Source organism: Salvelinus alpinus, chromosome 7 (genome assembly GCF_045679555.1).
Source record: "Salvelinus alpinus chromosome 7, SLU_Salpinus.1, whole genome shotgun sequence".
NCBI lineage: Eukaryota > Metazoa > Chordata > Actinopteri > Salmoniformes > Salmonidae > Salvelinus > Salvelinus alpinus.
The window spans coordinates 88713180-88735715 of NC_092092.1; the positions used below are offsets into that span (position 1 = coordinate 88713180).

The 22536-nt window shown below is 45.9% G+C and overlaps 1 protein-coding gene across 1 annotated transcript in view; it reads right to left on the minus strand.

Annotated features, from left to right (window-relative positions):
- Nucleotides 1-22536, minus strand: part of flt4 (fms related receptor tyrosine kinase 4) — a 217216-nt gene that overhangs the window by 64020 nt on the left and 130660 nt on the right. The window contains exons 7-10 of the mRNA XM_071412054.1: nt 19764-19935; nt 19336-19453; nt 9990-10168; nt 4268-4430 (exon numbers count right to left, since the gene is read on the minus strand). Of these exons, the coding sequence (XP_071268155.1) occupies nt 4268-4430; nt 9990-10168; nt 19336-19453; nt 19764-19935 (632 nt within the window). The remainder of the gene's footprint in view (nt 1-4267; nt 4431-9989; nt 10169-19335; nt 19454-19763; nt 19936-22536) is intronic.

A 22536-nucleotide genomic window follows, 5' to 3' on the forward strand; every position in this document is an offset into this window, starting at 1 on the left:
ATAAGGCCAATGATAATAACCAGTGTGCTTTGCAGTTCATCTTGGTATGTTCATTTTCATATATATATTTTGGTCATATAGATCAGGGGTTCCCAAAGTTTTTCACTCAGGACCCCCTTCCAGCGTTGGGGAACATCCTGGGGATATAACATCCTGGAAATCACCACGTCTATATATCACCACGTCTATCTATCACCACGTCACCACGTCTATATATCACCACGTCTATATATCACCACGTCTATCTATCACCACGTCTATATATCACCACGTCACCACGTCTATCTATCACCACGTCTATATATCACCACGTCACCACGTCTATCTATCACCACGTCTATATATCACCACGTCTATCTATCACCACGTCTATATATCACCACGTCTATATATCACCACGTCTATATATCACCACGTCTATATATCACCACGTCTATATATCACCACGTCTATCTATCACCACGTCTATATATCACCACGTCTATCTCTCACCACGTCTATATATCACCACGTCTATCTATCACCACGTCTATCTCTCACCACGTCTATATATCACCACGTCTATCTATCACCACGTCTATCTATCACCACGTCTATCTATCACCACGTCTATATATCACCACGTCTATATATCACCACGTCTATATATTACCACGTCTATCTATCACCACGTCTATCTATCACCACGTCTGTCTATCACCACGTCTATATATCACCACGTCTATCAATCACCACGTCTATCTATCACCACGTCTATATATCACCACGTCTATATATCACCACGTCACCACGTCTATATATCACCACGTCTATATATCACCACGTCTATCTATCACCACGTCTATATATCACCACGTCTATCTATCACCACGTCTATCTATCACCACGTCTATATATCACCACGTCTATATATCACCACGTCTATCTATCACCACGTCTATCTATCACCACGTCTATATATCACCACGTCTATCTATCACCACGTCTATCTATCACCACGTCTATCTATCACCAAGTCTATATATCACCACGGCACCACGTCTATATATCACCACGTCTATATATCACCACGTCTATCTATCACCACGTCTATCTATCACCACGTCTATCTATCACCACGTCTATATATCACCACGTCTATATATCACCACGTCTATATATCACCACGTCTATATATCACCACGTCCATATATCACCACGTCTACATATCACCACGTCTTTGGGCACTCTCCACACCCCTCTTGTTGGCGGAGAGGAACTTTTGCAGGTTTAAAGCTCAGGTGTGGGTGTGTCTTACATGCATGTACACACACACACACACACACACACAGAAACAGCCACAACAGTATGGGTTGTGTGTAAATCTTCCAGGCTGGGCTGTGTGTACGGTATATACAGGTGTGGGTGTGTCTTCCAGGCTGGGCTGTGTGTACTGTATATACAGGTGTGGGTGTGTCTTCCAGGCTGGGCTGTGTGTACTGTATATACAGGTGTGGGTGTGTCTTCCAGGCTGGGCTGTGTGTACTGTATATACAGGTGTGGGTGTGTCTTCCAGGCTGGGCTGTGTGTACTGTATATACAGGTGTGGGTGTGTCTTCCAGGCTGGGCTGTGTGTACTGTATATACAGGTGTGGGTGTGTCTTCCAGGCTGGGCTGTGTGTACGGTATATACAGGTGTGGGTGTGTCTTCCAGGCTGGGCTGTGTGTACTGTATATACAGGTGTGGGTGTGTCTTCCAGGCTGGGCTGTGTGTACTGTATATACAGGTGTGGGTGTGTCTTCCAGGCTGGGCTGTGTGTACTGTATATACAGGTGTGGGTGTGTCTTCCAGGCTGGGCTGTGTGCACTGTATATACAGGTGTGGGTGTGTCTTCCAGGCTGGGCTGTGTGTACGGTATATACAGGTGTGGGTGTGTCTTCCAGGCTGGGCTGTGTGTACTGTATATACAGGTGTGGGTGTGTCTTCCAGGCTGGGCTGTGTGTACGGTATATACAGGTGTGGGTGTGTCTTCCAGGCTGGGCTGTGTGTACTGTATATACAGGTGTGGGTGTGTCTTCCAGGCTGGGCTGTGTGTACTGTATATACAGGTGTGGGTGTGTCTTCCAGGCTGGGCTGTGTGTACGGTATATACAGGTGTGGGTGTGTCTTCCAGGCTGGGCTGTGTGTACTGTATATACAGGTGTGGGTGTGTCTTCCAGGCTGGGCTGTGTGTACGGTATATACAGGTGTGGGTGTGTCTTCCAGGCTGGGCTGTGTGTACTGTATATACAGGTGTGGGTGTGTCTTCCAGGCTGGGCTGTGTGTACGGTATATACAGGTGTGGGTGTGTCTTCCAGGCTGGGCTGTGTGTACTGTATATACAGGTGTGGGTGTGTCTTCCAGGCTGGGCTGTGTGTACTGTATATACAGGTGTGGGTGTGTCTTCCAGGCTGGGCTGTGTGTACTGTATATACAGGTGTGGGTGTGTCTTCCAGGCTGGGCTGTGTGTACTGTATATACAGGTGTGGGTGTGTCTTCCAGGCTGGGCTGTGTGTACTGTATATACAGGTGTGGGTGTGTCTTACAGGCTGGGCTGTGTGTACTGTATATACAGGTGTGGGTGTGTCTTCCAGGCTGGGCTGTGTGTACTGTATATACAGGTGTGGGTGTGTCTTCCAGGCTGGGCTGTGTGTACGGTATATACAGGTGTGGGTGTGTCTTCCAGGCTGGGCTGTGTGTACTGTATATACAGGTGTGGGTGTGTCTTCCAGGCTGAGCTGTGTGTACTGTATATACAGGTGTGGGTGTGTCTTCCAGGCTGGGCTGTGTGTACGGTATATACAGGTGTGGGTGTGTCTTCCAGGCTGGGCTGTGTGTACTGTATATACAGGTGTGGGTGTGTCTTCCAGGCTGGGCTGTGTGTACTGTATATACAGGTGTGGGTGTGTCTTCCAGGCTGGGCTGTGTGTACGGTATATACAGGTGTGGGTGTGTCTTCCAGGCTGGGCTGTGTGTACGGTATATACAGGTGTGGGTGTGTCTTCCAGGCTGGGCTGTGTGTACGGTATATACAGGTGTGGGTGTGTCTTCCAGGCTGGGCTGTGTGTACTGTATATACAGGTGTGGGTGTGTCTTCCAGGCTGGGCTGTGTGTACTGTATATACAGGTGTGGGTGTGTCTTCCAGGCTGGGCTGTGTGTACTGTATATACAGGTGTGGGTGTGTCTTCCAGGCTGGGCTGTGTGTACTGTATATACAGGTGTGGGTGTGTCTTCCAGGCTGGGCTGTGTGTACTGTATATACAGGTGTGGGTGTGTCTTCCAGGCTGGGCTGTGTGTACTGTATATACAGGTGTGGGTGTGTCTTCCAGGCTGGGCTGTGTGTACTGTATATACAGGTGTGGGTGTGTCTTCCAGGCTGGGCTGTGTGTACTGTATATACAGGTGTGGGTGTGTCTTCCAGGCTGGGCTGTGTGTACTGTATATACAGGTGTGGGTGTGTCTTCCAGGCTGGGCTGTGTGTACTGTATATACAGGTGTGGGTGTGTCTTCCAGGCTGGGCTGTGTGTACTGTATATACAGGTGTGGGTGTGTCTTCCAGGCTGGGCTGTGTGTACTGTATATACAGGTGTGGGTGTGTCTTCCAGGCTGGGCTGTGTGTACTGTATATACAGGTGTGGGTGTGTCTTCCAGGCTGGGCTGTGTGTACTATATATACAGGTGTGGGTGTGTCTTCCAGGCTGGGCTGTGTGTACTGTATATACAGGTGTGGGTGTGTCTTCCAGGCTGGGCTGTGTGTACTGTATATACAGGTGTGGGTGTGTCTTCCAGGCTGGGCTGTGTGTACGGTATATACAGGTGTGGGTGTGTCTTCCAGGCTGGGCTGTGTGTACTGTATATACAGGTGTGGGTGTGTCTTCCAGGCTGGGCTGTGTGTACGGTATATACAGGTGTGGGTGTGTCTTCCAGGCTGGGCTGTGTGTACTGTATATACAGGTGTGGGTGTGTCTTCCAGGCTGGGCTGTGTGTACTGTATATACAGGTGTGGGTGTGTCTTCCAGGCTGGGCTGTGTGTACTGTATATACAGGTGTGGGTGTGTCTTCCAGGCTGGGCTGTGTGTACTGTATATACAGGTGTGGGTGTGTCTTCCAGGCTGGGCTGTGTGTACGGTATATACAGGTGTGGGTGTGTCTTCCAGGCTGGGCTGTGTGTACGGTATATACAGGTGTGGGTGTGTCTTCCAGGCTGGGCTGTGTGTACTGTATATACAGGTGTGGGTGTGTCTTACATGTGTTGGGTGCTGTTGAGGCCACAGGGGCTCCATCTCCTCCACTGCCAGGTGATGTTGGGGGCGGGATGTCCGTACCCTGTACAGGTGAGGGTCTGGCTGCTGCCACGGCGATATGGGCTAGAGGGGGCCGCTATTTCCTTCTCATGGATCTGAGGGGGAACTGAGAGAGAGGGGGGGGGGGGGGGGGGTAGAACGATGGGGAGGAAGGGGAGTGAAGGGGAAGGTAGAGTGACGAGGGAGACTCTAATCAGAGTATCAGACTTTGGTCAAATACATACAGTATCAGTCAAAAGTTTGGACACACCTACTCATTCAAGGGTTTTTCTACATTGTAGAATAATAGCAAAAACATCAAAACTATGAAATAACACATATGGAATCACGTAGTAACCAATGTAGATATGTAGATATTCCATTGGTTTTATTGTACTGGCAAAATAAATCACACTCAGTTCAACTACACCGCTGAGAGTGTTCACCTACGCCGCTGAAAGTGTTCACCTACGCCGCTGAGAGTGTTCAACTACACCGCTGAGAGTGTTCACCTACACCGCTGAGAGTGTTCAACTACACCGCTGAGAGTGTTCACCTACGCCGCTGAGAGTGTTCACCTACACCGCTGAGAGTGTTCACCTACACCGCTGAGAGTGTTCACCTACACCACTGAGAATGTTCACCTACACAGCTGAGAGTGTTCACCTACACAGCTGAGAGTGTTCACCTACACCGCTGAGAGTGTTCACCTACACCACTGAGAGTGTTCACCTACACCGCTGAGAGTGTTCACCTACACCGCTGAGAGTGTTCACCTACACCGCTGAGAGTGTTCTCCTACATCACTGAGAGTGTTCACCTAGACCGCCGAGAGTGTGTGTGTGTGTACAGCTACACCGCTGAGAGTGTGTGTGTGTACAGCTACTCCGCTGAGAGTGTGTGTGTGTTCAGCTACAGCGCTGAGAGTGTTCAACTACACCGCTGAGAGTGTTGAACTACACCGCTGAGAGTGTTCACCTACACCACTGAGCGTGTGTGTGTGTGTTCAGCTACACCGCTGAGAGTGTTCAACTACACCGCTGAGAGTGTTAAACTACACCGCTGAGCGTGTGTGTGTGTTCAGCTACACCACTGAGAGTGTTCACCTACACCACTGAGAGTGTTCACCTACACCACTGAGAGTGTTCACCTACACCGCTGAGAGTGTTCAACAACACCGCCGAGAGTGTTCAACTACACCGCTGAGAGTGTTGAACTACACCGCTGAGAGTGTTGAACTACACCGCTGAGAGTGTTCACCTACACCGCTGAGCGTGTTTAACTACACTGCCAAGAGTGTGTGTGTGTACAGTTACACCGCTGAGAGTGTTCAACTACTCCGCTGAGAGTGTTCACCTACACCACTGAGTGTGTGTGTGTGTTCAGCTACACTGCTGAAAGTGTTCACCTACACCGCTGAGAGTGTTCACCTAGACCGCTGAGAGTGTTCAACTACACCGCCGAGAGTGTGTGTGTGTACAGTTACACTGCTGAAAGTGTTCAACTACACCGCTGAGAGTGTGTGTGTGTGTACAGCTACACCGCTGAGAGTGTTCACCTACACCACTGACCGTGTGTGTGTGTGTTCAGCTACACCGCTGAGAGTGTTAAACTACACCGCTGAGAGTGTTCACCTACACCGCTGAGCGTGTGTGTGTGTTCAGCTACACCACTGAGAGTGTTCACCTACACCGCTGAGAGTGTGTGTGTGTGTACAGCTACACCGCTGAGAGTGTTCAACTACTCCGCTGAGAGTGTTCACCTACACCACTGAGTGTGTGTGTGTGTGTTCAGCTACACCGTTGAGAGTGTTTAACTACACCGCTGAGAGTGTTAAACTTCACCGCTGAGAGTGTTCAACTACACCGCTGAGAGTGTTCAATTACACCACTGAGAGTGTTCAACTACACCGCTGAGAGTGTTCAATTACACCGCTGAGAGTGTTCAACTACACCGCTGAGAGTGTTCAACTACACCACTGAGAGTGTTCAACTACGCTGCTGAGAGTGTTACTCTACACCACTGAGTGTTCAACTACACCGCTGAGTGTTCAACTACGCTGCTGAGAGTGTTCAACTACGCTGCTGAGAGTGTTACTCTACACCACTGAGTGTTCAACTACACCGCTGAGTGTTCAACTACGCCGCTGAGAGTGTTCAACTACGCTGCTGAGAGTGTTCACCTACGCCGCTGAGAGTGTTCACCTACGCCGCTGAGAGTGTTCACCTACACCGCTGAGAGTGTTCACCTACACCGCTGAGAGTGTTCACCTACACCGCTGAGAGTGTTCACCTACACCGCTGAGAGTGTTCACCTACACCGCTGAGAGTGTTCACCTACACCACTGAGAATGTTCACCTACACAGCTGAGAGTGTTCACCTACACCGCTGAGCGTGTGTGTGTGTTCAGCTACACCACTGAGAGTGTTCACCTACACCGCTGAGAGTGTGTGTGTGTGTTCAGCTACACCGCTGAGAGTGTTCAACTACACCGCTGAGAGTGTTCAATTACACCGCTGAGAGTGTTCAACTACACCGCTGAGAGTGTTCAACTACACCACTGAGAGTGTTCAACTACGCTGCTGAGAGTGTTACTCTACACCACTGAGTGTTCAACTACACCGCTGAGTGTTCAACTACGCTGCTGAGAGTGTTCAACTACGCTGCTGAGAGTGTTACTCTACACCACTGAGTGTTCAACTACACCGCTGAGTGTTCAACTACGCCGCTGAGAGTGTTCAACTACGCTGCTGAGAGTGTTCACCTACGCCGCTGAGAGTGTTCACCTACGCCGCTGAGAGTGTTCACCTACACCGCTGAGAGTGTTCACCTACACCGCTGAGAGTGTTCACCTACACCGCTGAGAGTGTTCACCTACACCGCTGAGAGTGTTCACCTACACCGCTGAGAGTGTTCACCTACACCACTGAGAATGTTCACCTACACAGCTGAGAGTGTTCACCTACACAGCTGAGAGTGTTCACCTACACCGCTGAGAGTGTTCACCTACACCGCTGAGAGTGTTCACCTACACCGCTGAGAGTGTTCACCTACACCGCTGAGAGTGTTCACCTACACCGCTGAGAGTGTTCACCTACATCACTGAGAGTGTTCACCTAGACCGCCGAGAGTGTGTGTGTGTGTACAGCTACACCGCTGAGAGTGTGTGTGTGTACAGCTACTCCGCTGAGAGTGTGTGTGTGTTCAGCTACATCGCTGAGAGTGTTCAACTACACCGCTGAGAGTGTTGAACTACACCGCTGAGAGTGTTAAACTACACCGCTGAGCGTGTGTGTGTGTTCAGCTACACCGCTGAGAGTGTTCAACTACACCGCTGAGAGTGTTAAACTACACCGCTGAGCGTGTGTGTGTGTTCAGCTACACCACTGAGAGTGTTCATCTACACCACTGAGAGTGTTCACCTACACCACTGAGAGTGTTCACCTACACCGCTGAGAGTGTTCAACAACACCGCCGAGAGTGTTCAACTACACCGCTGAGAGTGTTGAACTACACCGCTGAGAGTGTTGAACTACACCGCTGAGAGTGTTCACCTACACCGCTGAGCGTGTTCAACTACACTGCCAAGAGTGTGTGTGTGTACAGCTACACCGCTGAGAGTGTTCAACTACTCCGCTGAGAGTGTTCACCTACACCACTGAGTGTGTGTGTGTGTTCAGCTACACTGCTGAAAGTGTTCACCTACACCGCTGAGAGTGTTCACCTAGACCGCTGAGAGTGTTCAACTACACCGCCGAGAGTGTGTGTGTGTACAGTTACACTACTGAAAGTGTTCAACTACACCGCTGAGAGTGTGTGTGTGTGTACAGCTACACCGCTGAGAGTGTTCACCTACACCACTGACCGTGTGTGTGTGTGTTCAGCTACACCGCTGAGAGTGTTAAACTACACCGCTGAGAGTGTTCAACTACACCGCTGAGAGTGTTAAACTACACCGCTGAGAGTGTTCACCTACACCGCTGAGCGTGTGTGTGTGTTCAGCTACACCACTGAGAGTGTTCACCTACACCGCTGAGAGTGTGTGTGTGTGTACAGCTACACCGCTGAGAGTGTTCAACTACTCCGCTGAGAGTGTTCACCTACACCACTGAGTGTGTGTGTGTGTGTTCAGCTACACCGTTGAGAGTGTTTAACTACACCGCTGAGAGTGTTAAACTTCACCGCTGAGAGTGTTCAACTACACCGCTGAGAGTGTTCAATTACACCACTGAGAGTGTTCAACTACACCGCTGAGAGTGTGTGTGTGTGTTCAGCTACACCGCTGAGAGTGTTCAACTACACCGCTGAGAGTGTTCAATTACACCGCTGAGAGTGTTCAACTACACCGCTGAGAGTGTTCAACTACACCACTGAGAGTGTTCAACTACGCTGCTGAGAGTGTTACTCTACACCACTGAGTGTTCAACTACACCGCTGAGTGTTCAACTACGCTGCTGAGAGTGTTCAACTACGCTGCTGAGAGTGTTACTCTACACCACTGAGTGTTCAACTACACCGCTGAGTGTTCAACTACGCCGCTGAGAGTGTTCAACTACGCTGCTGAGAGTGTTACTCTACACCACTGAGTGTTCAACTACACCGCTGAGTGTTCAACTACGCCGCTGAGAGTGTTCAACTACGCTGCTGAGAGTGTTCAACTACACCGCTGAGAGTGTATGTGTGTTCAGCTACACCGCTGAGAGTGTTCAACTACACCACTGAGAGTGTTCAACTACACCCCTGAGAGTGTTCAACTACACCGCTGAGTGTTCAACTACACCGCTGAGAGTGTTACTCTACACCACTGAGTGTTCAACTACACCGCTGAGTGTTCAACTACGCCACTGAGAGTGTTCAACTACACCACTGAGAGCGTGTGTTCAACTACACCGCTGAGTGTTCAGCTACACTGCTGAGAATGTGTGTTCAACTACACCGCTGAGAGTGTTCAACTACACCGCTGAGTGTGTGTTCAACTACACCGCTGAGAGTGTGTGTTCAACTACACCGCTGAGAGTGTTCAACTACACCGCTGAGAATGTGTGTTCAACTACACAGCTAAGAGTGTGGGTTCAACTACACCGCTGAGAGTGTTCACCTACGCCGCTGAGAGTGTTCAACTACACCGCTGAGAGTGTTCAACTACACCGCTGAGAATGTGTGTTCAACTACACCGCTAAGAGTGTGGGTTCAACTACACCGCTGAGAGTGTTCAACTACGCCACTGAGAGTGTTCAACTACACCACTGAGAGCGTGTGTTCAACTACACCGCTGAGTGTTCAGCTACACTGCTGAGAATGTGTGTTCAACTACACCGCTGAGAGTGTTCAACTACACCGCTGAGTGTGTGTTCAACTACACCGCTGAGAGTGTGTGTTCAACTACACCGCTGAGAGTGTTCAACTACACCGCTGAGAATGTGTGTTCAACTACACCGCTGAGAGTGTGGGTTCAACTACACCGCTGAGAGTGTGGGTTCAACTACACCGCTGAGAATGTGTGTTGAACTACACCACTGAGAGTGATGGTGATGGTTACCTTTGATGATGAGTGTGATGGTTAGGGTGATGGATACCGTTGACGATGAGTGTGATGGTAATGGTGATGGTTACCGTTGACGATGAGGGTGATGTTATGGTGATGGTTACCGTTGACGATGAGTGTGATGGTTATGGTGATGGTTACCGTTGACGATGAGTGTGATGGTGATTCTCCTCTCCAGCAAGGCCGCGGTGTTCTTGAGGAGGACGGTGTAGTTCCCAGCATCCTCAGGGTGAACGTCTCTGATCTCTAAGTTATAGTGCTGATGGAGACGCATCCTGTTGAACTCTGGACGACGGCTGATCAACTTATCACCTTTATACCTGAGAGAACATCCAGACAAAAAGGAACACAACGTTGAACTTGATATAGAATTTTTTTTGTAGCAAAGTATTATTAAATACATACACCAGAAACAGGGTACACTTTGGGACTTGTCTGATCAATATCAGGTAGAATAGCTAACTACAGCAAGGTAGAATAGCTAACTGCAGCAAGGTAGAATAGCTAACTGCAGCAAGGTAGAATAGCTAACTGCAGCAAGGTAGAATAGAACCTCACTAAGAATAGAACCTCACTAATGATAGTAGGTGTAGGTGCGTCACTTCCTGTTGAATCTGCAGACGTGTTGCTGTGCGTTTTGTTGCTGTGCGTTTTGCTGCCAACTTTACTTTGCTAGCTGACAACTTTACGTTTTTTTGTTTTGTTTTTGTTTTTAATTACCGTTTATATTTTTAGTTTTTTTCCATCGCAACTTTTTTCCCTCATTCAACTTTTTCACTCCGGACGCTTTATCTGGACATGGTTCGTCAACACCTTCAACAGCCGAAGCTAAGTAGTAACATTAACATGATGTCTTCTAATTGCAGTCGCTGTACTCATAATATACAGGAGAACGATCGCCTTACGGCGAGAATAGCTGTGCTACAAGCCCAGCTTCAGACGCAATCGTTAGGCAAGGGTAATTTCAGTGTAGGAAAGGAAGAAACAGCGTCTGTGCCACCAGTAAGTACAGATAGTAACGTTAGTATAAATCCCCCCGCACAGTCCCCGCAGCCGGACAACTTTCTCATGGCTTCTGGAGGGAAATGCTGTTGGAATGCTCAACCGGTGTCGCTCATTCAGCCGACAGAAACTTTCAACCGGTTCTCCCCATTATGTAGCGAGTCGGAGTCTGAGTCTGAGTCTGAGTCTTCTCTTGTCTCTACTCCTCCCGTTACGGGGTCTGAGACGCCGAAGGCTCCCACCATTAGCTCTGACAAATTGAAAACCCTAGTCATTGGCGACTCCATTACCCGCAGTATTAGACTTAAAGCGAATCACCCAGCGATCATACACTGTTTACCAGGGGGCAGGGCTACCGACGTTAAGGCTAATCTAAAGATGGTGCTGGCTAAAGCTAAATCTGGCTAGTGTAGAGAGTATAGAGATATTGTTATCCACGTCGGCACCAACGATGTTAGGATGAAACAGTCAGAGGTCACCAAGTGCAACATAGCTTCAGCGTGTAAATCAGCTAGAAAGATGTGTCGGCATCGAGTAATTGTCTCTGGCCCCCTCCCAGTTAGGGGGAGTGACGAGCTCTACAGCAGAGTCTCAGCACTCAATCGCTGGTTGAAAACTGTTTTCTGCCCCTCCCAAAAGATAGAATTTGTAGATAATTGGCCCTCTTTCTGGGACTCACCCACAAACAGGACCAAGCCTGACCTGCTGAGGAGTGACGGACTCCATCCTAGCTGGAGGGGTGCTCTCATCTTATCTACCAACATAGACAGGGCTCTAACTCCTCTAGCCCCACAATGAAATAGGGTGCAGGCCAGGCAGCAGGCTGTTAGCCAACCTGCCAGCTTAGTGGAGTCTGCCAATAGCACAGTCAGTGTAGTCAGCTCAGCCATACCCATTGAGACTGTGTCTGTGCCTCGACCTAGGTTGGGCAAAACTAAACATGGCGGTGTTCGCCTTAGCAATCTTATTAGGATAAAGACCTCCTCCATTCCTGCCATCATTGAAAGAGATCGTGATACCTCACATCTCAAAATAGGGTTACTTAATGTTAGATCCCTCACTTCAAAGGCAGTCATAGTCAATGAACTAATCACTGATCATAATCTTGATGTGATTGGCCTGACTGAAACATGGCTTAAGCCTGATGAATTTACTGTGTTAAATGAGGCCTCACCTCCTGGTTACACTAGTGACCATATCCCCCGTGCATCCCGCAAAGGCGGAGGTGTTGCTAACATTTACGATAGCAAATTTCAATTTACAAAAAAAAAAATGGCGTTTTCGTCTTTTGAGCTTCTAGTCATGAAATCTATGCAGCCTACTCAATCACTTTTTATAGCTACTGTTTACAGGCCTCCTGGGCCATATACAGCGTTCCTCTCTGAGTTTCCTGAATTCCTATCAGACCTTGTAGTCATAGCAGATCATATTCTAATTTTTGGTGATTTTAATATTCACATGGAGAAGTCCACAGACCCACTCCAAAAGTCTTTCGGAGCCATTATCGACTCAGTGGGTTTTGTCCAACATGTCTCTGGACCTACTCACTGCCACAGTCATACTCTGGACCTAGTTTTGTCCCATGGAATAAATGTTGTAGATCTTAATGTTTTTCCACATAATCCTGGACTATCGGACCACCATTTTATTACGTTTGCAATCGCAACAAATAATCTGCTCAGACCCCAACCAAGGAGCATCAAAAGTCGTGCTATAAATTCTCAGACAACACAAAAATTCCTTGATGCCCTTCCAGACTCCTTCTGCCTACCCAAGGACGTCAGAGGACAAAAATCAGTTAACCACCTAACTGAGGAACTCAATTTAACCTTGCGCAATACCCTAGATGCAGTTGCACCCCTAAAAACGAAAAACATTTGTCATAAGAAACTAGCTCCCTGGTATACAGAAAATACCCGAGCTTTGAAGCAAGCTTCCAGGAAATTGGAACGGAAATGGCGCCACACCAAACTGGAAGTCTTCCGACTAGCTTGGAAAGACAGTACCGTGCAGTACCGAAGAGCCCTCACTGCTGCTCGCTCATCCTACTTTTCCAACTTAATCGAGGAAAATAAGAACAATCCAAAATTTCTTTTTGATACTGTTGCGAAACTAACTAAAAAGCAGCATTCCCCAAGAGAGGATGGCTTTCACTTCAGCAGTAATAAATTCATGAACTTCTTTGAGGAAAAGATCATGACCATTAGAAAGCAAATTACGGACTCCTCTTTGAATCTGCGTATTCCTCCAGGGCTTAGCTGTCCTGGATCTGCACAGCTCTGCGAGGGCCTGGGATCGGGAGAGACACTTAAGTGTTTTAGTACTATATCTCTTGACACAATGATGAAAATAATCATGGCCTCTAAACCTTCAAGCTGCATACTGGATCCTATTCCTACTAAACTGCTGAAGGAGCTGCTTCCTGTGCTTGGCCCTCCTATGTTGAACATAATAAACAGCTCTCTATCCACCGGATGTGTACCAAACTCACTAAAAGTGGCAGTGATAAAGCCTCTCTTGAAAAAGCCAAACCTTGACCCGGAAAATATAAAAAACTATCGGCCTATATCGAATCTTCCATTCCTCTCAAAGATTTTAGAAAAAGCTGTTGCGCAGCAACTCACTGCCTTTCTGAAGACAAATAATGTATACGAAATGCTTCAGTCTGGTTTTAGACCCCATCATAGCACTGAGACTGCACTTGTGAAGGTGGTAAATGACCTTTTAATGGCGTCAGACCGAGGCTCTGCATCTGTCCTCGTGCTACTAGACCTTAGTGCTGCCTTTGACACCATCGATCACCACATTCTTTTGGAGAGACTGGAAACCCAAATTGGTCTACACGGACAAGTTCTGGCCTGGTTTAGATCTTACCTGTCGGAAAGATATCAGTTTGTCTCTGTGAATGGTCTGTCCTCTGACAAATCAACTGTACATTTCGGTGTTCCTCAAGGTTCCGTTTTAGGACCACTATTGTTTTCACTATATATTTTACCTCTTGGGGATGTTATTCGAAAACATAATGTTAACTTTCACTGCTATGCGGATGACACACAGCTGTACATTTCAATGAAACATGGTGAAGCCCCAAAATTGCCCTCGCTAGAAGCCTGTGTTTCAGACATAAGGAAGTGGATGGCTGAAAACTTTCTACTTTTAAACTCGGACAAAACAGAGATGCTTGTTCTAGGTCCCAAGAAACAAAGAGATCTTCTGTTAAATCTGACAATTCATCTTGATGGTTGTAAAGTCGTCTCAAATAAAACTGTGAAGGACCTCGGCGTTACTCTTGACCCTGATCTCTCTTTTGACGAACATATCAAGACTGTTTCAAGGACAGCTTTTTTCCATCTACGTAACATTGCAAAAATCAGAAATTTTCTGTCCAAAAATGATGCAGAAAAATTAATCCATGCATTTGTTACTTCTAGGTTAGACTACTGCAATGCTCTACTTTCCGGCTACCCGGATAAAGCACTAAATAAACTTCAGTTAGTGCTAAATACGGCTGCTAGAATCCTGACTAGAACCAAGAAATTTGATCATATTACTCCAGTGCTAGCTTCCCTACACTGGCTTCCTGTTAAGGCAAGGGCTGATTTCAAGGTTTTACTGTTAACCTATAAAGCGTTACATGGGCTTGCTCCTACCTATCTTTCCGAGTTGGTCCTGCCGTACATACCAATACGTACGCTACGGTCACAAGACGCAGGCCTCCTAATTGTCCCTAGAATTTCTAAGCAAACAGCGGGAGGCAGGGCTTTCTCCTATAGATCTCCATTTTTATGGAACAGTCTGCCTACCCATGTGAGAGACGCAGACTCGGTCTCAACCTTTAAGTCTTTACTGAAGACTTATCTCTTCAGTAGGTCATATGATTGAGTGTAGCCTGGCCCAGGAGTGTGAAGGTGAACGGAAAGGCTCTGGAGCAACGAACCGCCCTTGCTGTCTCTGCCAGGCCGGTTCCCCTCTCTCCACTGGGATTCTCTGCCTCTAACCCTGTTACAGGGGCTGAGTCACTGGCTTGCTGGTGCTCTTTCATGCCGTCCCTAGGAGGGGTGCGTCACTTGAGTGGGTTGAGTTACTGACGTGATCTTCCTGTCTGGGTTGGCGCCCCCCCTTGGTTTGTGCTGTGGTGGAGACCTTTGTGGGCTATACTCGGCCTTGTCTCAGGATTGTAAGTTGGTGGTTGAGGATTTCCCTCTAGTGGTGCGGGGGCTGTGCTTTGGCAAAGTGGGTGGGGTTATATCCTTCCTATTTGGCCCTGTCCGGGGGTTTCTTCGGATGGGGCCACAGTGTCTCCTGACCGCTCCTGTCTCAGCCTCCAGTATTTATGCTGCAGTAGTTTGTGTCGGGGGGCTAGGGTCAGTTGGTTACCTGGAGTACTTCTCCTGTCTTATCCAGTGTCCTGTGTGAATTTAAGTATGCTCTCTCTAATTCTCTCGTTCTCTCTTTCTCTCTGAGAACCTGAGCCCTAGGACCATACGTCAGGACTACCGGGCATGATGACACCTTGCTGTCCCCAGTCCGCCTGGCCTTGCTGCTATTCCAGTTTCAACTGTTCTGCCTGTGGTTACGGAACCCCTACCTGTCCCAGACCTGCTGTTTTCAACTCTTAATGATCGGCTATGAAAAGCCAACTGAGATTTATTCCTGATTATTATTTGACCATGCTTGTCATTTATGAACATTTTGAAAATCTTGGCTCTCTCTAATTTTCTCCTTCTCTCTTTCTTTCTCTCGGAGGACCTGAGCCCTAGGACCATACGTCGGGACTACCGGCCGTGGTGACTCCTTGCTGTCCCCAGTCCGCCTGGCCTTGCTGCTATTCCAGTTTCAACTGTTCTGCCTGCGGTCATGGAACCCCTACCTGTCCCAGACCTGCTGTTTTCAACTCTTAATGATCGGCTATGAAAAGCCAACTGAGATTTATTCCTGATTATTATTTGACCATGCTTGTCATTTATGGAAATTTTGAAAATCTTGGCATAGTTCTGTTATAATCTCCACCCGGCACAGCCAGAAGAGGACTGGCCACCCCTCATAGCCTGGTTCCTCTCTAGGTTTCTTCCTAGGTTTTGGCCTTTCTAGGGAGTTTTTCCTAGCCACCGTGCTTCTACACCTGCATTACTAGCTGTTTGGGGTTTTAGGCTGGGTGTCTGTACAGCACTTCGAGATATTAGCTGATGTACGAAGGGCTATATAAAATAAAATTGATTGATTGATTGAATAGCTAACTGCAGCAAGGTAGAATAGCTAACTGCAGCAAAATAGCTTGCTAGCTGATTGGCTAAACACAGAATGTCAGCAACAAACCTAGTTCTGAAAGAGGAATTTAGAGGGTGTCCTAGCAACAAACCTAGTTCTGAAAGATGAATTTAGAGGGTGTCCTAGCAACAAACCTAGTTCTGAAAGAAGAATTTAGAGGGTGTCCTAGCAACAAACCTAGTTCTGAAAGATGAATTTAGAGGGTGTCCTAGCAACAAACCTAGTTCTGAAAGAGGAATTTAGAGGGTGTCCTAGCAACAAACCTAGTTCTGAAAAATGAATTTAGAGGGCGTCGTCTAACTCACAACATTATGAAGATAAATGTTCCATATCAGATAGTTAATGTTCCATATCAGATAGTTAATATTCCATGGCAGATAGTTAATGTTCCATATCAGATAGTTAATGTTCCATGGCAGATAGTTAATGTTCCATATCAGATAGTTAATATTCCATGGCAGATAGTTAATGTTCCATATCAGATAGTTAATGTTCCATGGCAGATAGTTAATGTTCCATATCAGATAGTTAATGTTCCATGGCAGATAGTTAATGTTCCATATCAGATAGTTAATGTTCCATATCAGATAGTTAATGTTCCATGGCAGATAGTTAATGTTCCATATCAGATAGTTAATTTTCCATGGCAGATAGTTAATGTTCCATGGCAGATAGTTAATGTTCCATGGGAGATAGTTAATGTTCCAAGGCAGATAGTTAATGTTCCATGGCAGATAGTTAATGTTCCACGGCAGATAGTTAATGTTCCATGTCAGATAGTTAATGTTCCATATCAGATAGTTAATGTTCCATATCAGATAGTTAATGTTCCATATCAGATAGTTAATGTTCCACGGCAGATAGTTAATGTTCCACGGCAGATAGTTAATGTTCCATGTCAGATAGTTAATGTTCCATATCAGATAGTTAATATTCCATGGCAGATAGTTAATGTTCCATATCAGATAGTTAATGTTCCATGGCAGATAGTTAATGTTCCATGGCAGATAGTTAATGTTCCATGGCAGATAGTTAATGTTCCATATCAGATAGTTAATGTTCCATATCAGATAGTTAATGTTCCATATCAGATAGTTAATATTCCATGGCAGATAGTTAATGTTCCATGGCAGATAGTTAATGTTCCATATCAGATAGTTAATGTTCCATGGCAGATAGTTAATGTTCCATATCAGATAGTTAATGTTCCATATCAGATAGTTAATGTTCCATGGCAGATAGTTAATGTTCCATATCAGATAGTTAATGTTCCATGGCAGATAGTTAATGTTCCATGGCAGATAGTTAATGTTCCATGGGAGATAGTTAATGTTCCAAGGCAGATAGTTAATGTTCCATGGCAGATAGTTAATGTTCCACGGCAGATAGTTAATGTTCCATGTCAGATAGTTAATGTTCCATATCAGATAGTTAATGTTCCATATCAGATAGTTAATGTTCCATATCAGATAGTTAATGTTCCACGGCAGATAGTTAATGTTCCATGGCAGATAGTTAATGTTCCATGGCAGATAGTTAATGTTCCATGTCAGATAGTTAATGTTCCATATCAGATAGTTAATGTTCCATGGCAGATAGTTAATGTTCCATGGCAGATAGTTAATGTTCCACGGCAGATAGTTAATGTTCCATATCAGATAGTTAATGTTCAATATCAGACGGTTAATGTTCCACGGCAGATAGTTAATGTTCCATATCAGATAGTTAATGTTCCATATCAGATAGTTAATCTTCCATATCAGATAGTTAATGTTCCATATCAGATAGTTAATGTTCCATATCAGATAGTTAATGTTCCATGGCAGATAGTTAATGTTCCATGTCAGATAGTTAATGTTCCATATCAGATAGTTAATGTTCCATGGCAGATAGTTAATGTTCCATATCAGATAGTTAATGTTCCATGGCAGATAGTTAATGTTCCATGGCAGATAGTTAATGTTCCATATCAGATAGTTAATGTTCCATGGCAGATAGTTAATGTTCCATATCAGATAGTTAATGTTCCATGGCAGATAGGTAATGTTCCATGGCAGATAGTTAATGTTCCATATCAGATAGTTAATGTTCCATATCAGATAGTTAATGTTCCATATCAGATAGTTAATGTTCCACGTCAGATAGTTAATGTTCCATATCAGATAGTTAATGTTCCATGGCAGATAGTTAATGTTCCATATCAGATAGTTAATGTTCCATATCAGATAGTTAATGTTCCACGTCAGATAGTTAATGTTCCACGTCAGATAGTTAATGTTCCATATCAGATAGTTAATGTTCCATATCAGATAGTTAATGTTCCATATCAGATAGTTAATGTTCCATATCAGATAGTTAATGTTCCATATCAGATAGTTAATGTTCCATGGCAGATAGTTAATGTTCCATATCAGATAGTTAATGTTCCATGGCAATAGTTAATGTTCCATATCAGATAGTTAATGTTCCATATCAGATAGTTAATGTTCCATGGCAGATAGTTAATGTTCCATATCAGATAGTTAATGTTCCATGGCAGATAGTTAATGTTCCATGTTAGATAGTTAATGTTCCATATCAGATAGTTAATGTTCCATATCAGATAGTTAATGTTCCACGTCAGATAGTTAATGTTCCATATCAGATAGTTAATGTTCCATGGCAGATAGTTCATGTTCCATATCAGATAGTTAATGTTCCATATCAGATAGTTAATGTTCCACGTCAGATAGTTAATGTTCCACGTCAGATAGTTAATGTTCCATATCAGATAGTTAATGTTCCATATCAGATAGTTAATGTTCCATGGCAGATAGTTAATGTTCCATATCAGATAGTTAATGTTCCATATCAGATAGTTAATGTTCCATATCAGATAGTTAATGTTCCATGGCAGATAGTTAATATTCCATGGCAGATAGTTAATGTTCCATATCAGATAGTTAATGTTCCATATCAGATAGTTAATGTTCCATATCAGATAGTTAATGTTCCACGTCAGATAGTTAATGTTCCATATCAGATAGTTAATGTTCCATGGCAGATAGTTAATGTTCCATATCAGATAGTTAATGTTCCATATCAGATAGTTAATGTTCCACGTCAGATAGTTAATGTTCCACGTCAGATAGTTAATGTTCCATATCAGATAGTTAATGTTCCATATCAGATAGTTAATGTTCCATGGCAGATAGTTAACAATGCCAGATGGTCTTACCACTGTATGTCAGGTCTGGGGTATGCTGACACCTTGACTAACAGTTTAAAGGACTTCTGTCCTGATGTTGCCTCGACGACCGGCCCGCTCCTGTAGTCTAGGCTGATGAATGGCTTCTCTGCAACAGGACACACACGTACACACACGTACACACACGTACACACACACACACACACACACACACACACACACACACACACACACACACACACACACACACACACACACACACACACACACACACACACACACACACACACACAAAACGCAAACGTAGGAGGGCAAACATTAGCAGAGGAGGTTTGGTGAAGCATACTTGCGTAATAAGAATCCTTGTCAGAGACCGAAGGAAAGTTATCTTATTACCTAGGCTTTAGCTCAGCGGGCTAACACAGTCTTTTGGCCCAGTTTTCAAACGTAGTTCTTACCATGCACTATGACTTGCGTTGCCAGATCCATTGTTTTCTTCATAGTGATGGTAGAGCAGGTGTAAGTGCCGGTGTCGGTGACGTTGACGCTTTGGATGGTCAGGATGCTGTCTGCCTCCGTGAACCGAGAGAGAGAATTACGCTTGTGCACTATGCCCACTGTATTGTTCATCTAGAGGTGGGAGAGAGGGAAAGAGAGAGGGAGGGATAGAGAGAGAGAGAGAGAGAGGGGGGGGGATTTAGAGAGAGGGGGGATTTAGAGAAAGGAGGAGGTTTAGAGAGAGAGAGAGAAAGAGTGGGCGAGAGAGAGAGGATAGAGGGAGGGAGGGATAGAGAGAGAGAGGGGGGGGTTTAGAGAGAGAGAGAGAGAGAGAGAGAAAGAGTTTGCGAGAGAGAGTGGATAGAGAGAGGGAGGGATAGAGAGAGAGAGAGAGAGAGGGGGAGATTTAAAGAGAGAGGGGGGGATTTAGAGAGAGAGGGGGGGATTTAGAGATAGGGGGGGATTTAGAGAGAGAGGGGGGATTTAGAGAGAGGGGGGTAGAGAGAGAGAGAGAAAGAGTGGGCGAGAGAGAGAGGATAGAGAGGATAGAGAGAGAGAGAGAGAGAGGTGGGATTTAGAGAGAGAGAGAGAGAGAGAGGGGGGGATTTAGAGAGAGAGGGGGGGATTGAGAGCGAGAGAGAGGGCGAGAGAGAGGGCGCGAGAGAGAGGATAGAGAGAGGGGGGATGGAGAGAGAGAGGGCGAGAGAGAGGGCGAGAGAGAGAGGATAGAGAGAGGGGGGATGGAGAGAGAGAGGGTGAGAGAGAGGGCGAGAGAGAGAGGATAGAGAGAGGGGGGATGGAGAGAGAGAGGGCGAGAGAGAGGGCGAGAGAGAGGGCCAGAGAGAGAGGATAGAGAGAGGGGGGATGGAGAGAGAGGGCGAGAGCAGAGATAATATGAAATGTGAAGTCTTTATTCTTTTGGAACTTCTGTGAGTGTAATACTTACTGTACATTTTTTATTGTTTATTTCACTTTTGTTTATTATCTCCTTCACTTGCTTTATTGGGAAACATATGTTTCCTCCATGACCGTGCCACTACATATGTTTCTCATGCAAATAAAGCCCTTAAATTGAAATTTTTATTACATTGAGAGAGAGACAGATCGGGAAGAAGAGAGAGAGAAAGAGTGTGAGGTAGACTGGGAGAGAGGATAGAGAGAGAGAGAGAGAGAGAGAGAGAGAGAGAGAGAGAGAGAGAGAGAGAGACAGAGAGACAGAGAGACAGAGAGAGAGAGAGAGAGAGAGAGACAGAGAGACAGAGAAATTAAAAAACATGAACAAGACAGTCTATACTCATATATCCATCTATTAACTTAGTTCTTCTTAATCCAAGCTAAAATAGGAACATATAATGAAATCTCTTGTTTCAGTGAATTAGCTTAATCCGAGCTGCGACGATACCGATCTCTTGCCATAGGTTCTGTTCCATTCAAATGTAGTCTCCCCCCCCCAACATTTACCTAGGTTCTGTTCCATTCTGTTCCATGTCAAATGTTACCTGGATCTACGTGAAGTGTACAAACGACTCTTTTCTCCACCGTACCTGTTTTCCAGGATAGAACCACTGGAACTCGACAGACATGCCAAACTCTACAGTGGCGCTACAGTTGAGAGTCAGGGCTTCCCCCATGATCAGCTCCACCGAGTCCTCAGGATACAGCTTGACATCGTAAAGCTGACTTCCTGTCGGGGGGGGGGAGAACGGTTACCGTGACGCCATCACAGTGACAAACAGAGCTGGCCCAGAAAAGTTGAGTCGCTCTGGCTGGACCCACACCATGTCCCTGGGCCCCTGGCACCGTTCCATTACTTTTAACTAACGTCCTTCCTTTCTCTCTTCCTTGAAGTAATCACTTGAAGACAATGACCCATCTACCAACATCAGGGTCAGTGAAAGCTGCATAGGTTTACACCTATCCAGTCATTTCAAATCAGGGATTATTTCAACTAAGTGAGGAAGGGTGGTTTGAACTAATTATTTGAACAATGTTTAGGGCTGGAGTGGACTGGCTCTGTCGACTCGAGGCTGAGCGAATCTGTTGAAATATCCAACTTTCAAACTGTCGTCACCTAATCTGTGAGTACTTGATAGGGGAAACCAAACTGTCGACACCTAATCTGTGAGTACTTGATAGGGGAAACCAAACTGTCGACACCTAATCTGTGAGTACTTGAAAGGGGAAACCAAACTGCCGACACCTAATCTGTGAGTACTTGATAGGGGAAACCAAACTGTCTTCATCCAGTCCTTTCACCTGTCATTAGGAAACCTTTAAGACTATCAGCGGCCGACCAAGATCTCTCTAATTGTGAAACTCAAGTTGTGGCTCTCTGCTCTTATTGGAAAAAATTAGGAATCTAACATACATGCAGTATGGCCATCTCTAATGATATAGAGACATGCAGTATGGCCATCTCTAATGATATAGAGACATGCAGTATGGCCATCTCTAATGATATAGAGACATGCAGTATGGCCATCTCTAATGATATAGAGACATGCAGTATGGCCATCTCTAATGATATAGAGAGACATGCAGTATGGCCATCTCTAATGATATAGAGACATGCAGTATGGCCATCTCTAATGATATAGAGACATGCAGTATGGCCATCTCTAATGATATAGAGGCATGCAGTATGGCCATCTCTAATGATAGAGACATGCAGTATGGCCATCTCTAATGATATAGGGAGATATGCAGTATGGCCATCTCTAATGATATAGAGAC